The sequence below is a fragment of the Rhea pennata genome, chromosome 10 (assembly GCF_028389875.1).
Source record: "Rhea pennata isolate bPtePen1 chromosome 10, bPtePen1.pri, whole genome shotgun sequence".
Lineage (NCBI taxonomy): Eukaryota > Metazoa > Chordata > Aves > Rheiformes > Rheidae > Rhea > Rhea pennata.
The window spans coordinates 19,729,475-19,744,216 of NC_084672.1; the positions used below are offsets into that span (position 1 = coordinate 19,729,475).

The following is a 14,742-nucleotide window of genomic DNA, read 5'->3' on the forward strand; positions in this document are numbered from 1 at the left end:
AGAGTGCAATAACATGTGCATTCTAGATGGAAGAGATTAGAAGTGTTAAGTTTTCCAAAGAAAAAGTGTCAAAGCTGTAGTGTGTGTATTTCATGTTTGCAGCTCCCAGTCTTGTGCATCCCCCAAGTTAGAAGCACTTCCAGAATATTACATCACAGAGAAGCACAGAAGCATGAAGCCACTGTTAAAATTGAATGATTCGACTTTGTGGTTTAATTTTAAATACAGGAAACAAATTTGTAAGGATCACTCCTAATCTCAGACTGCATTCTGAATCATAAGCAGTCTGTGTCTTTCAGCTGTTTATGTACTATCTGAATAACTGAAGTTCTTAAGCCATAGCAACAGTCTGAGTCTAGAACTGCTCATTGTGGTTTGATCTGATTGAATAAGACTGAGCTATTGAGCTGTTGTCCCTTGTAAAGCTGGTCAAGCCTTTCCAGTGAAGGACTTGACTGTTGGGAGACCATGTTCTGCATCTGGAAATTGTTCCTTGACTTCCTCAAATAGGGAATTTCTCATTTTATGGACTTAATGTTCTCCATTTCTAACCCTGAGTTGCCTTACTAGGAGATGAAGATGACAGATATTGTATCTTTAGTGGAAATTCATTAAGAAATACAGTTTTGCCAATCTAGATAATTCCTCTATGTATTGAGATCTGTAGAAACTGTTTAATTCAGAGAGAAACAAAATGTTTGGTCACAAGACATTTCTAACAGCAGTGAGACCAGCAGCTACAGACATCATGGGTCCTTCACTCAGCAGTAGTGCGTTTGCTGTGGTGAATTTATTTTGGCTGGTAGGAAGTGTGTGTGTGTGTGTGTGTAGGGGTGCGGTGGGGCTTTTGGGACTTCTTTTAAAAGAAAAAGTAATGAAAAGAAGTAAAATTGGTTTTCTACTCAAGCTTGACCAAAACCCTTACCTCCTCCAGCTGTGGTTAATCCTGTAACTAAATGGCTGATGGTAGTGAGCAGCAGTTTTTTCCTGGCTATCCTAGCAGAAAATAACTTTTCTGGGGATACCAGCTGCCTAAAGAAACAGTGGGCAGTTCTGTTTCAACTGATCAGATTTCACAACTTTAGCTGCTATGGTATCTATTTTCAGAGGATTCTGGAGATACATTACCAAAGAAAATTTTAGTGGTACCTTACCATATGACTTCTGGATAATCCCTGGACACTATGTGCAATGACATATGACAAGCTTAGCAATTGACATAGATTTAATATTTTTTCTTAATATTTTTTTCTTCCTTTCTGCATTTCTAGGCTGCTTACCTGGTTGGCATCTCAGATCCCAACAGTCAGGCTGGTCAGCAGGGTCTTGTTGACCCGATTCAATTTGCCAGGGCCAATCAAGCAATCCAGATGGCTTGCCAGAATTTGGTAGATCCAGCAAGCAGCCCATCACAGGTAATTCAAGGGCTGCAGTGAGGCCATTGCTGTTAGGACATACACTTTATGTTGGTGAACCAAGCAAAGAAGGACTTGGTTTGAAACTGTTACATGACCTTGAATTGAAAATTTTCACTGCTAGACTTAACAGTAATTGTCACACCCTTTCAAACTGTTGTATGCTTCTTTTGTAACATCTGTTTTTACAGGTATTATCAGCTGCTACAATTGTGGCCAAACATACTTCTGCTTTGTGCAATGCTTGTCGCATTGCTTCATCAAAGACAGCGAATCCTGTTGCCAAGAGACACTTTGTACAGTCCGCCAAGGAAGTTGCAAACAGTACTGCCAACCTGGTTAAAACTATCAAGGTACATGTGCTTCTTAATTGTGCTTTATTCTTTATTTTTCCTGTTGAGACAGAATCGGAACTGTTAACAGTATCTTTTTACCTGTTATGTATTAAAAAAAAAAATAATTATATTTTCCATTTCAGACCTTCAAAAACAATTCTTGGTGTAACTGTACCCACTCCAAATCAACATAGTCAAAATGGAAAGATTCAGGCCACGTTAATATTAGGAGAGCCAGCTGACCCATCCAGTGTAAGACACTTGTGCCAGCAGAACCTAATGAATTTGGTCCATCAGAATAATTTCACAGCAACTGCAATTGAAGACCATTAATGGCTCTTCTACGTGCTGAAATGGCCACTTTAACATCAGTGGTTTGATTGCTCATTATCAAGAGTTTATGGAGATATTTCCGACATCTTTATCGTATTTATCAGTTACAATATTCAGAACAGAAGCAGCTTAAGTTACTGCTATTTCTTTTAATGGTGATCTTTTGTTTTCCATATACCTGCCTGCATTCCGGTAGGCATAGGTTTTTCTCTTGAAAGTAGTAATGTTGCTGGCAAAGGCATGGAGGACTAATGAACCTGAATCCCTCTGGAAGTCGTTAGCTGATCTGCTACTGAAATTATTTTAAAATAGCTGTACTATTTGACAGGAAAGTTCTATTATGATGTTATACAGAAGGTCCTTCATATTGCAGTCTTTCCATGAGATTATGGAAGAGATCAGCTCACTTGTGTGAAAATGAGACCAGTAAGTTACTGGTCTGGTTTAAAAAGTTAAGCCTAACAGAAAGAATCAGCCTGCTGCTCACTTCAGCTCTTTGGAGATATTGAGGCATGATTTATGAGAGTTATCAGAGTGCAGTTATTTAAAACATTTACTCAGTCTTGTCTAGTAGGGCAGCTGTTGTAAGTTTGGGATCAGTAATTGTGTGAGCAAAGAAACAAGCAGTTAAGTAAGGAAATGCTTTTTTTGCATCTGGAAATGTTACAAGCATACAGCATTTAAAATCTGTAAAAAATTAGAATTTCCTCAATCCTGCAAAGCAGCCCATTCAAAAGGATTAATTATTACTTCCTTTCCAGGCTCTGGATGGTGATTTCTCTGAAGATAACCGCAACAAGTGCAGAATTGCTACTGCACCTTTGATTGAGGCTGTGGAAAATCTGACAGCATTTGCTTCAAATCCAGAATTTGTCAGTATACCAGCACAGATCAGCACTGAGGTAGGCAGATGTTCTACCCTCAAAAAGCTTAAAATATTGAAATTGCATGTATGCGCATCTGTGTGTAGAATGGCCTGACCCTGAAATGTCTGTGTTCCTGGAGCCTCATTGGGAATTGCAGAGTTATTCTTAGGGCACTCTGCCATCTTCCCTTAAGCTCTACTCTTGAATTTTGTGCCAGCAGGGTGAAAATAATGATGCTATAGTAAATGCTGCTGGTCTCCACTTACTAACTAGTAACATGATGCAGTTGACTTGCATCTTGTGTTAGCTTGATATTTTTCCATTTGATAAAGTAATATATCTCCTTTTTCTCACCTCAAGAGCAGCTTTAATGTATAAAATCCATCAATTCTGAGAAGATTGAATGATCGTCATTTGACTTTGTCCCTTCCAGAAATGATGTGTATCCATGATGACAAGAAGTGTTTTTTTTTTTTTTTTAAAGAGTATCTTCATAGGCAATCCCTTTTCTTTCCCTTAGTTCCCCCTCCCCAGCTCTTGTAACTATAACAGATTAGTGTGTAAACATAACAAATACACATTTTCTTCAGGCAGAAAAATCTTTCAAGCTTCATAAATGCTTAAACATGGAGTTGATGTAATGTTACTGACTCTCTAACTGGTGGTTCCTGCTTTTGGCAACCTTCAGTTCATGTTGGCTACGTCAGATGATCTAATAACCATTGCAGTCTCAAAGTTGTGGGGCTGTTCCTTAAATCTAGGCCTATCTTTTCCAGGTCTATTGTTCTTGAGTTTACCAGATTATTGGAGATAAACTAGATATAAAGATGATGACCCAATTACAGTGCTGTAGTCCACATCATTACTGTGAAGAGAACAAGTTTACTTGGATCCTCCAATCTTGTGACAGACTTTAAGGTTATCTCTGTAGTCTACCTTCAGACAAGTGTCTTTTTTTCCTATCTTTCAGTTGCATGGGGCCTCTGTAAACTTCAAAACTGTTTTCTGAAGTATATCACAGCGAAAATGGTTGGACCACAACAATTTTCTATTCTATTCATGGTGATTATCAGTGAATATAATGGTGTTGGACAGGACAAGATAATGCTTTTTTAATGCCGTTGATGAAACCTGTTTTTAGTAGCAGAATGTGTGGACAAACTCGATGTAAGCATTCCCTGTTCCTGCTAGTGCAGAAGAGACCGATTTTTATTTTGATGTATGTCCTTATTAAGATTTGGTAGTCAGGTAATTTGGAGTGTTTTCCATATATTCTGAAGCTAGGTTTAATCCTGTTTGTCTTACTCCTCTCTGATCGCAGGGATCACGAGCACAGGAGCCCATTCTAGTCTCTGCTAAAACAATGTTGGAGAGCTCATCTTTACTGATAAAAACTGCTCGTTCTCTGGCTATCAATCCAAAAGACCCTCCTACATGGTCTGTGCTAGCTGGGCATTCCCATACTGTCTCAGATTCCATCAAGAGTCTTATCACCTCCATCAGGTATGTTTTGTGTGGTAGAAAGTGGACTCAAGAAAATGCTTAAGTTGTAGTAGTTCAACAGCTGCTTCAAGGAGGGGAATATAAAGAATCGTATTGTATTTATTGTTCTTATTGTTCTTACTATTTTTTCTTTCACAACTAAACGGAAATTATTTATATTCTGTGATGCACAAGGTCTCACCAGTTACACTGGAGACTATAATTAAGGACTATACTGCTCTATGGTGTAAGATTTTTTTGTTTGTGTTCTATTCTCCTTCTCTAGTCCTACATTTTTTGTTTCAGTTTAAAAGTAAGCTTGAAAGAAAATGCTGTAGAAGTAAAAGTCTGGCTAATATTAATCTGGTCAGATACCATATAAACTCACTCTGCTATCTTATTCTTTATAATATTCTTCTCTGTTTAATTACAAGAATGCTGTTGCAAAATGTGAATATTTCTTAGGGTCAAACCTGTGTGTCCTTTTCTTATTCAAAGGTGTGTGGGCTTGTTTGTTTGTTTGTTTGTTTTAAGTCCTAATAGGAGTTTTATTGCTTATTCAACCTCTTAATGTTGATCAAATTAGCGCATTTTTTTCATAGCATTTTAAGAGCTGTTAGTTTCATTTATCTTCGGTGGTGATTATACTAAAATTGCAAACTGCATGTCAGGACAAATTACCCCAAAATTAATTTTACTAGAAGGTACCTAGGACTGAGATTAAAATATAATACCCAAGGAATTGCCTTCTGAGACGTTCTGTCACAGTGTACAGAATATTTTTCCTGTTGTCTCTGTTGCTCTCTTAATCTGACCTTCTCTGTTGGGTTAATCTCTTGACCAGCCTGAGGAGGTTAGGGTGTGTGGTTTTTTGTTTTTGTTTTTTCCTCTTGAGACAGTTAACTTTATCGCATCATCCCTGGAGACAGCTTACACTTCCTTCATTCCCTTTTTCTCTAAGCCTAGCACTGATTTTTACAAAAGATCTGGAGTACTTTATGTATATCAGAGTACCCTAGGTACAACCATGCTAATCCTTCTCCTTATTGCCTTTCTCCCATACGGTTTGCATATTATCAGTTAATGAACTGTGCTTGTGTGTATCCATGGAAGAGGCCAACCTCCTTCCGGTTGAAATTGCCACCTTTGTTCCAGGGACAAGGCCCCGGGCCAACGAGAGTGTGATTACTCCATTGATGGGATCAACAGATGCATCAGGGACATTGAGCAGGCCTCGCTGGCGGCCGTCAGTCAGAACCTGGCCACCAGAGACGACATCTCAGTTGAGGTAAGGGCGATGGCATGGGAACTAACTAATCGCTCTGCTTTCCTTTCTGTCTGCAGATTTAGAGCTGGGCACTGAGTGAGCTCATCCTGCCCCTAAGAGGAGAAGTAGTCTTACTAAAATCTTTCCAGGCAAAACCACGTGCTCGTCAAAAAGTACATTGCTTCTGAAAATGTGCTGGCAGGACGAGATTTCTAGTCTATTCTGTGCAGCAAAGGCAGACTGTAGATGGGAGGCAGAGTTGGGAAGGAGTAGCTTAGAGTTAGAAATGTTTAAACTCTAGTTTTGTCTTGGCTTTTGCAAAATCAGAACTGGAGCTTCCTGTGAAATTAGGGAAAAGATTCTAAGGTGTAGGAAAGAATAATGAGCAACAAAACCAAAAATAAGGGAGGAGCAACTGTTTTGTTAACAATTTATGACAAGATTTAATGTAGTTGCTCCTCAGAGCAGGCCCAATGACAGTACTCTAAAATATTTTTTTGTTTCATCAAGGGAAATAAAGATCATTCTTCAATTAATTGCTGTAATTTAGGAAGTAGAAACTATAAAGCTGAGAGAGCAATACCAAGATAAGAAACCTACTCTGTAAGTGTTGAATATATTCATAAGCAAAAAGCTACCTCACTTACTTTTAGCACGTATTGAGCATTTCAGTAAGTCATACCCTAATGAGAAAATTTTCTTGAAATATTAATAAGCACTACCCCATTCTTCCTCACACATGAAGAAGGTTGACTAGAAATACAGTCATTGTGAGAAAATTATCTCAAATTACCAGCAGGGAGGTTGACATAGAACTTTTTCATTATTTTTCCTTTTTTCTCCTGTCTTTAGTGCAAGTATTCCAGTATTTTCTGTTCTCCAGTGGAAAGAGTCAGTTTATGCCACCTAGTACTATTTAATACATTTTTGCTAATTTGTTAGAGGGATTTGACTTTTAAATTGATGCCCAAGTTCTGATTGTTTTTTAAAGTGCTCAAATATCTCTTACCATGTCAACACAGAGTAGGACGGGCATGGGAGAATATGATCCTCAAAATTACAGAATCCCTTGTCAAATGTAGTGGTGATGTTTGTTAATTTTAAATAACACCTACCTGTTGTTCTGCCTGCCTTTTCTCACATGGCTGGCAGATGGTTAATGTTTCTGTGTCTTAGATTTCCTGTGCTGCATAGAAATAAGGATGTTCTTTAAGTTAATCTTTTACTAGAAGTCTAGTGATTTAAATTCCAAGGTCTTTTTTTATTAATGACTATTTTTTGTTCAACAAATGAACTGTTGAGTTTGATGCATGTTCACAGGAAAATCGGTGCCACCCCCTGCCTGTTAATAATTCCGTTAAGTTCTATACTATTTCAGCCATCATAAGTTTGAGTAAGGGCTGTTAGGGCAGACTGCCTATGAAAAACAAACAGCCAGAGGCCAGAATCTGTTTGGTATTCAGTTTTTCATTGTTCTATTGCTTCCTGAAATTGCATCCATATTTATGCATGCCAGTAGTTTATTTGGGCTGTAATACTGCACATTAGAAATATCTCAGACTAAATGAAATGATACAGAATAAGTTACTACAGAAAATATTTCATACATGTAGTTCTTTTCTATTTTAATCATTTCATTTTGGGCATAGTGCTGAATTGAAATAAGTACTACGCTTAATATCTTAATAGGATAAGATACTAAGCTATTTGTAAAGCACTATAGAAAAATAGTGAAGTGCCAGAATGCTTTTCCCCCCTCCACCTCCCTCCCCTAGCCTTGCTTTGCAGGAGAATGAGCTAAATCCTGGCTGCCAAGACATTAACTGCCTTTGAATTAAAAGCCAATATTTATATGATAAGTGGCCCAGTGTTGTGCTTTCCTTATCCTTCTGTCCTTCAGACTGTGTTCAGGAGGTCAGTCCTTGTACCTTGCACTCAGATTTCATATTTTTCCTTTTCCTTTAATATTAATATAGTTCTGCTGCTGGCTTTGAGGTATATAGCAGAGTTTCTGCTCTTGTGCTGTGTTATTTGCTTTGAAAATGCTTATTCATATTTTCATTGGAGCTCCTGGTGGTTTCTCTGACCAGTGCAGCGGAAGAATAGATTGGGTTGGTTTTGGTTTATGTTTCTTTTTTTTTTTTTCTTTTTTTTTTTTTTTTTTTTGGGGGGGGGGGGTGTCACAGTGCTGTGAAAAATGGTTCCTGTTCCTGCATTACCACTATCAGCTCAGGTGGTAGGGAGCCATCATCACCCCCATCCTCCTCTCGTTTGCAGACTTGCCTTATAAATCTGAACAGCAGCAGGCCTCTGTTGGGGCTTCTGAAGTTGAAAGAGCATACATGTGAAGAAAACAAGCATGTAAATAAAATCAGTAGCTTGGATTTTGCATCATATTGTGATGGATCATTTAATAGAGATCTGAGTAGTTAGTCGGTCTGAGGTTGACTTTATGGTGTGGTATAACTTGATAAAGGAGCAGCTGAGGTAAGAACTAACAGTTTGTCTTTATTTTAGGCTTTACAGGAGCAGCTGACATCGGTTGTTCAGGAAATTGGCCACCTTATTGATCCCATAGCTACAGCAGCTCGGGGAGAGGCAGCTCAACTTGGGCACAAGGTACAGTCCCATCTTTACAAAGATACCTGGTGTTTTGGACAGTTGGATGCTAGGGGAGACTGTGGTTTAGTAGTTTATTAACCCTTTATGAAAGAGCAGAAGAAAATATGTGGAAGGAAGGAAGATCTGGGGTTACCAAATACTCAGAACAGAGACCAAATATTTTTTTGCTTATTTTACGGACACTAAGACAGATGTTTTCATTAAATTTTTTGGTGGTAGCAGGTGGGGAGAGTGAAAAGAAAGGACAAATTAAGGCAGGGTAGAGAAAAGCAAACATGGAAAGGAGAGGTGGAAGGTTATAGACATCTGTTCTAGCAGCTGCAGATATGTGTAGGTGCTCCTGTCTCCTGTGATGTAACCTCAGGCTTGTCACTATCCAGGCTTATTTGGCAGTTCACTCACTTGTGGTTTGTGAGCTGAATTTGACCAAATGAAGAGTTCTGCCAAATATTTGCCAGATCCCATCCTGATCGGGGGCTCTGTGGATCAAGTGCCCCACTCCATTTCTTGGCCCATGTGAGACAAAGATGGGGTGTGGGGCGAGTGTGCAGGAGCTTCCTCTGGCCTTACCTTGGCAAAGTCATCTCCTGAGGTGGCTTCTGTAGGCTGTGGAGAGGGAAGTTTTGAAGTGTGGCTTCAGAGCAGGGGGCTGATTTGCCCACTTACCACCTTTCCAGGGAGACCCTCTCCATTAATTACAGAGGGAGCATAGCTTTATTAGGAAACAGCATTTTTGAGCTGCTCCAAGTTTGGACTCCTGCTGTGGAATTTTAGGGGCCTTTGGTGGTAGGGGGAGGAGGAGGAGGAAGAGAAACTTGAGTACTATTTTAAGTATTTTGTAAACAAATGTCCCCCCTTTATGTTGAATTAAATATGGTAGAATTTGTGCTTTTTAGATTTCTGATTCTGTATGAAAAAGTTAAGTGCATTTGCTGTTTGGTGGATAAGGGTTTGCATTAATTATTGAAAATGCTTGTTATTTTCAGTCTAATAGATCAAATACACAAATATTTTTCAAGTACTTACCTTTTAATAGCTCCAGAATGAGTTAAGGTGTCCGTTCACAGCAAAGAGGAGTTGCATGCATCTCTGACAGTAACAGGTTCCCAGGGCTGATCAGTGAAACAGTCGTCAGCATACCAATAGAGAGACATATATGAAAAAACATTGGAGTGCTAAGGAGAGCAGGTAGCCTGAAGAGCAGTAGTGCACTCCTCACAAATGCTGGGCAGTTTTTTCACTAAAATTCTGTGAATGGTGACATGCAGAAAAGTCAGTGCACTTTGTAGTCATGGAAACAGTGTCAGATCTTATAACAAATGTTATTATCTTTAGCTTTGGATAACCATCAGTTATTTGGTACTGTATCAATTTCTTGCAGTTTGGATACATGGTTTACCTAGGAGCCTTTGTAGAACTTTTCCAATTCTGGATTGATAAGGTAGAGGAAGTTAGGTAGTCATGTTCCTCCTCTTCAGTGTTTAATGTTCCTAGACCAAAGTGCAGAGAGCATTAAGCATAGACATCTCAAGTCTACTTTTTCTGTCTGATGCAGAAGGTATGGTTCCCACTATTTGTTCTGACACAATTTAAAAGATCTTATTTGTGAAAACATTCATTTTTTTTAATTATTTGGAAAATAAAATAGGAGAAGAAGGCTTATTAAGGTATTTCTGAACTTCAGATTTTACTGGCTTTTAGCTATCTCTGTAGTCATATAGATGGATTCAACATTTTAATCTTTTACTCCACAGTTTTTGACTTCAAATACAGTTGTTTTTCTTGGGCAGACTGACCTTCTAAAGCATCTTTATAGCCACTGCATATGTATCAACACTTTAATTTCTGAGGTTACAGGTACACCAAACTGTGCCATACTTTGCATGTTCTTGAGTAATCAGCCCAACGTAATTCTGTCTCTCAGTCAATAGAAAGTGTAAAGCCTTTCTCATGTATTTGGTACAAGAACCAAACACTTTTGTAGATGACACATCAGACAAGTGCACTGTAAAAATTTTCATGCTACTAAAACTCCCATTTTCTTTTGTAAGCATATTTTTGAAAGCAGATGTTTCTTCAGCAGAGCTGTGAATTAGATGAGAAAGTTAGGAAAACAGAGACTGACTCCACACATTTCTGAAGACTAAATTACAGCAACGTAAGTTGCTAGCAGAACTGTCTTTAGATACTGCAAACACTTTGACCCATGTAATTAACTGAACAAACATGCACCTTCCCTGGGAAGCCTTTTTTCTGGAGCACCTCTTCCAGTCAGCCCACACCTCTCTGATAGACTGCCATGTACACAGTGGCTTCCTGTGTAGCACTAAGAAACATTGCATGATTAGGCCACTTGGCTGTCTTGTGCAATTGTTTAAATGAATGAAGACTCTATCCTTAGGTAATATTAGCGTTTCTGCAGGCTGCAGCATCTTGCACATTAGAAAGTTGTTCAGGTCTGCACTGGAATCTGACTTAGAAGAGGCTTTGAGAGGTTAGCCTGCCTGCTTTGCCATAGAGCAAGTAACTGCAAATATGGATAGTCTCTGAGATAAACAGAAGACTCCAAATCCTATACTGTCCCACTCTGTTGTCTCTCAACAATGAAAGTTGAGAAATCCTTCCCTTGGACAGAGAAGGGTGTTATTTATGCCTTTAAAAACTGCAGTTTCTTAACAATTTGAAAACAATTTCATCTGACATCAAGTCTCATGTCTTCAGTTGTTTCCATCTGAAGGGTAAACAAAGCATCTGAAGCTCAGGAGAGACAGAATCAGACAGGAACACGTTAATAAACTACGTTTCACACAGCTTTGAGGCATTAGGGACTGTGCTACTTGAGCTAACCCAATGTTAATTGGGGAATACTCCTGTTTTTAAGGCAACTGGATTAAGAACCTTTTGTTGTCTCTGCTTTCTTAGGTTACACAGCTGTCAAGTTACTTTGAACCCTTGGTTTTAGCTGCAGTCGGTGTGGCATCCAAAACTTTAGATCATCAGCAGCAGATGACTGTCTTGGACCAGAGTAAGACATTAGCAGAATCTGCCTTGCAGATGTTATATGCAGCCAAGGAAGGAGGAGGAAATCCCAAGGTATAATCTGTGTGTGTAACAAATGTCATTAGAGAGATTAATCTGAAATGATTCATACAATTTTAGAGTGGAAATACTGTGCATTAAGATTGTGTTTTTTTCAAACAAATGTTATTTCCTGATGCTGGTAACTAAAGTCCTTTTATGAATTCTTCTTACTGAAATTGAAGACTTAGATTTTCTATTAGTAGAAAAGAAGAATTTGCAGATGTGAATTACAAGGAGCAAAGTAATTCTGACTGCTATAGAAAATAAGAGATTTTTAATGGATGGCAGCTTGAGTAAATAAGCAGGGTCAAAGTGCATGCAATACAGAAAAAAGTGTAGCTATATGTTGATTTTCTTGGTATATACATGTCTTGTAAAGAAAGCAATGATTAAAATTTTATCTTTTTTTCCTTTTGATAAAGGACAGTTGTCAAAATATATTTTAGTATAACTTGTTGCATCGTGCTAAAGAATAGGCAAGTTTTTAGTGGGAATACTTGTGTTTTGTGAAGGACTATTGCAATATAAAAAAGTCATCAGCAGTTGTGGAAGTAATCTTTCTTTACCTGCTCCTCTGCCACATCACGTGAAATGGTTTAGCTTTGACCAAACAGACTACTTGGGAGGGAGGGGAGAATTACTAGATAGCTTCAAAGCTAGACAGAAAAATCCTGAAGTGTTTTTATAGCTCAAAAAATAAAGAGTAGCTGTTAAGAGAACCTGAAGTAATGTTTACTATTTCCTTTCACTGCTTAGATGATATATTAACTACGTGACACAGTAACTTAACCCCATTAGGGTATGGATTTTGTCTAATAAAAAGATCTAGGTCTGCACTGCAGTTATTAGCAGGCAGTTCAAATGTTGCTGCCCATTTACAGCATGCAATAGCCCTAATTGCCGACCTGTAGGTTAAATTATTGTCTAAATAATGCACTCTTGCTTTTTAACCTATAGTCAGCCATAAATTGAAATCTTTCCTTCTTTGTGAAGACCTGATCGATGATGAAGAGAGAGGAAGGGGATTATTAGCAGTATAAATGTTAGGAATAGTTATTCTTTGGAATTGTGTGGGGGTTTGGGCTTTTTAAATTGTGAAATGATTCTCAATTTGCAACCGTTTGCAAAACATTTGAGTGTACGGCAGCTACCTCTTCCTGCCAAATCAATACAAATTGATAGGCAGTGTTAAAGTCTAACTTAGTATGTGTTTAGTGTGTTTTGGGCACTGCATGTCTTACAGGTCACATAGTTCAGTGCCTCTTAGGTACCAAGGGAAGGCTGAAAATCAAATAAAACAGTTGCTGGAAAGGTTCCTGCTGAGAATAGGTGGAGGTGGCCTGAAGGCTGAAAGATGCTCTGAAGAGGTTGTGCAACATACTTACCTTCAGTTTTTTGCACCAGCATACACAAAACCAATTTGATTTTGTTCAATAGCGGTGGCAACCCTTGGCTGCCTGTCCCAGCCACATATCGCTTAGAAGCGATGTGTGTATTATTAGTAATATACATGCTATGGGTTGGGATCCCCCTTTGTAGACAACTGAGAGCATTTGATTTCTGATCTTTTCTGTTAGAAATAAGTGCAAATCAGGATCTGAATGTTTGAGAAATCTACCTGCCTTTGTGCACATTAACCATACAGCAGGGACTGGTTCAATGTGGTGGGTGAGAAGAGGGGTAGTGCCTTGTTGGGTTATCTTTCTTTGGACAGTGTGCGACAGAGGGGAATACCATATGTTTTGTAGTGGTATTTCCAATTTGATTGGGGCTCCCAGGTCCTACCCACAACTAGGTCCTGGCTTGGCTGAGTGTTTTTATATTGCTCTGCCCTTTCACTTGACTTGCTGTGGTGGCTTTTATAACATGAATATACTTTTAGCAGAAAGCGGGTTGATGATGCACTGAAACTGATATTAGAGAGGCTTTTTAGTAGTTCATGGATGCTAGCTTCAAAGACCTCCTGGAACTGGATTTGAAACATGTTTTTATAAGTGTTTCACATGTTCTTTGTTATGCTGCCACCTCCTAGAGAGATTTGCCCCCCACACATGCAGGCTCCATAGTGCTGTAGGTTCTTGAGTGTTCTCTCTACTGGCTGCAATACAGGCATATTTTCAGGATGTTTTCCTCAGAATTCAAGATGTGGATTGGCACCACTGAAATCCTAACACTTGTTTCTTTATTTGCTCTTTTGAGAGTGTGAAGTAGGAGGGATACAGCAGAGATGGCATAAGGCTGTGCAACTGAGGTTGAAGAAAATAATGTGGGAAATCTAAGTTGCCACGGTAGTCTCAGTTCTGCAAATTCTGCACCTACTAATTTATGTAGACAAAGATTTATTTAAAGCAAAGATTTGAAGCAGCACCTATCAAAACCAGCTTAGTACGAAATGCACATCCATAATAGCTGATGTTCACTTTCAGAGTTTCTAATTAGCAGATTACTTGCATCACCCAAATACTTTATGTAAGGGATGGTATTGTTAGAAGGGAGAAGGAAATTTTAGTTTCTGAAAGCAAGGGTGAGTTATCTTGCCTTCCCTTCAATTTTATTTTAAATCCTTTTCAAGCCAATTAATTATGCTTCAGATTCTAATGGTGTAATATGTTCATTTGACCATTTGGCCTAGTTCTTGCTGCTCTCTGATCCTCTTGGATCATTACCTTTTATGCTGATATTAGAGGTTTTACACACTCTGGCAGACTATAGTGCCTCTGGGATATTTACCTGCTACAGGCATTTCACATCTGATCAGTTCACATCAGGAACAGAGAATTCCTTGTTCCTACAAAACTGTTGTGCGTTTTTAGGCAGTATGAACTGTGAGCAAGACCACTTGTGTAATCTTGTTATTGCTTAGAGTTCTGGTATTCTCTGCTTCATTAGGTTTGGAAGAAATCTAAAATAGTTGACACCGTATATGTCGATTTCAGCAATCTACAACTATTTCAGCAATCTGAACTACTGTTTTAAACCTAGATGGCATATACACCTGCCTGATGACTTGTTGCTTACTGCAAGTGCTCATTGCTTCAAGTTACTTAGCAAATATAGATTTATTTCACCTCTTCCTCTTTCCCTTGCTTAATGAACAGAATATGGTTACTGATGTAGTAGAATGCAGTACTGCAAGTCCAGGATGCTCTTGATCTCTAATCCTTGGTAATAGTAAGGGGGTACAAAGGACTGTTGACAATCTCTTCTGCAGGAGTTTGGGTTACACTTTTTTATTAAATATTCTGTTAGTTGTGTGCATGCCTCAACTTCTCTTACTTTGCTTTCTTCCAAAACCATTGATGAGCATTTGTGTTGACTAGATATTTTAAAATTTTTTTAAT

The 14,742-nt window shown here is 38.6% G+C and overlaps 1 protein-coding gene across 1 annotated transcript in view; it reads left to right on the forward strand.

The window, feature by feature from the left end:
* Positions 1-14,742, forward strand: part of TLN2 (talin 2) — a 219,549-nt gene that overhangs the window by 153,829 nt on the left and 50,978 nt on the right. Inside the window, exons 35-41 of the mRNA XM_062583331.1 lie at positions 1,272-1,415; positions 1,607-1,768; positions 2,845-2,985; positions 4,271-4,452; positions 5,587-5,719; positions 8,216-8,317; positions 11,243-11,413. Coding sequence (XP_062439315.1) covers positions 1,272-1,415; positions 1,607-1,768; positions 2,845-2,985; positions 4,271-4,452; positions 5,587-5,719; positions 8,216-8,317; positions 11,243-11,413 — 1,035 coding nt within the window. The remainder of the gene's footprint in view (positions 1-1,271; positions 1,416-1,606; positions 1,769-2,844; positions 2,986-4,270; positions 4,453-5,586; positions 5,720-8,215; positions 8,318-11,242; positions 11,414-14,742) is intronic.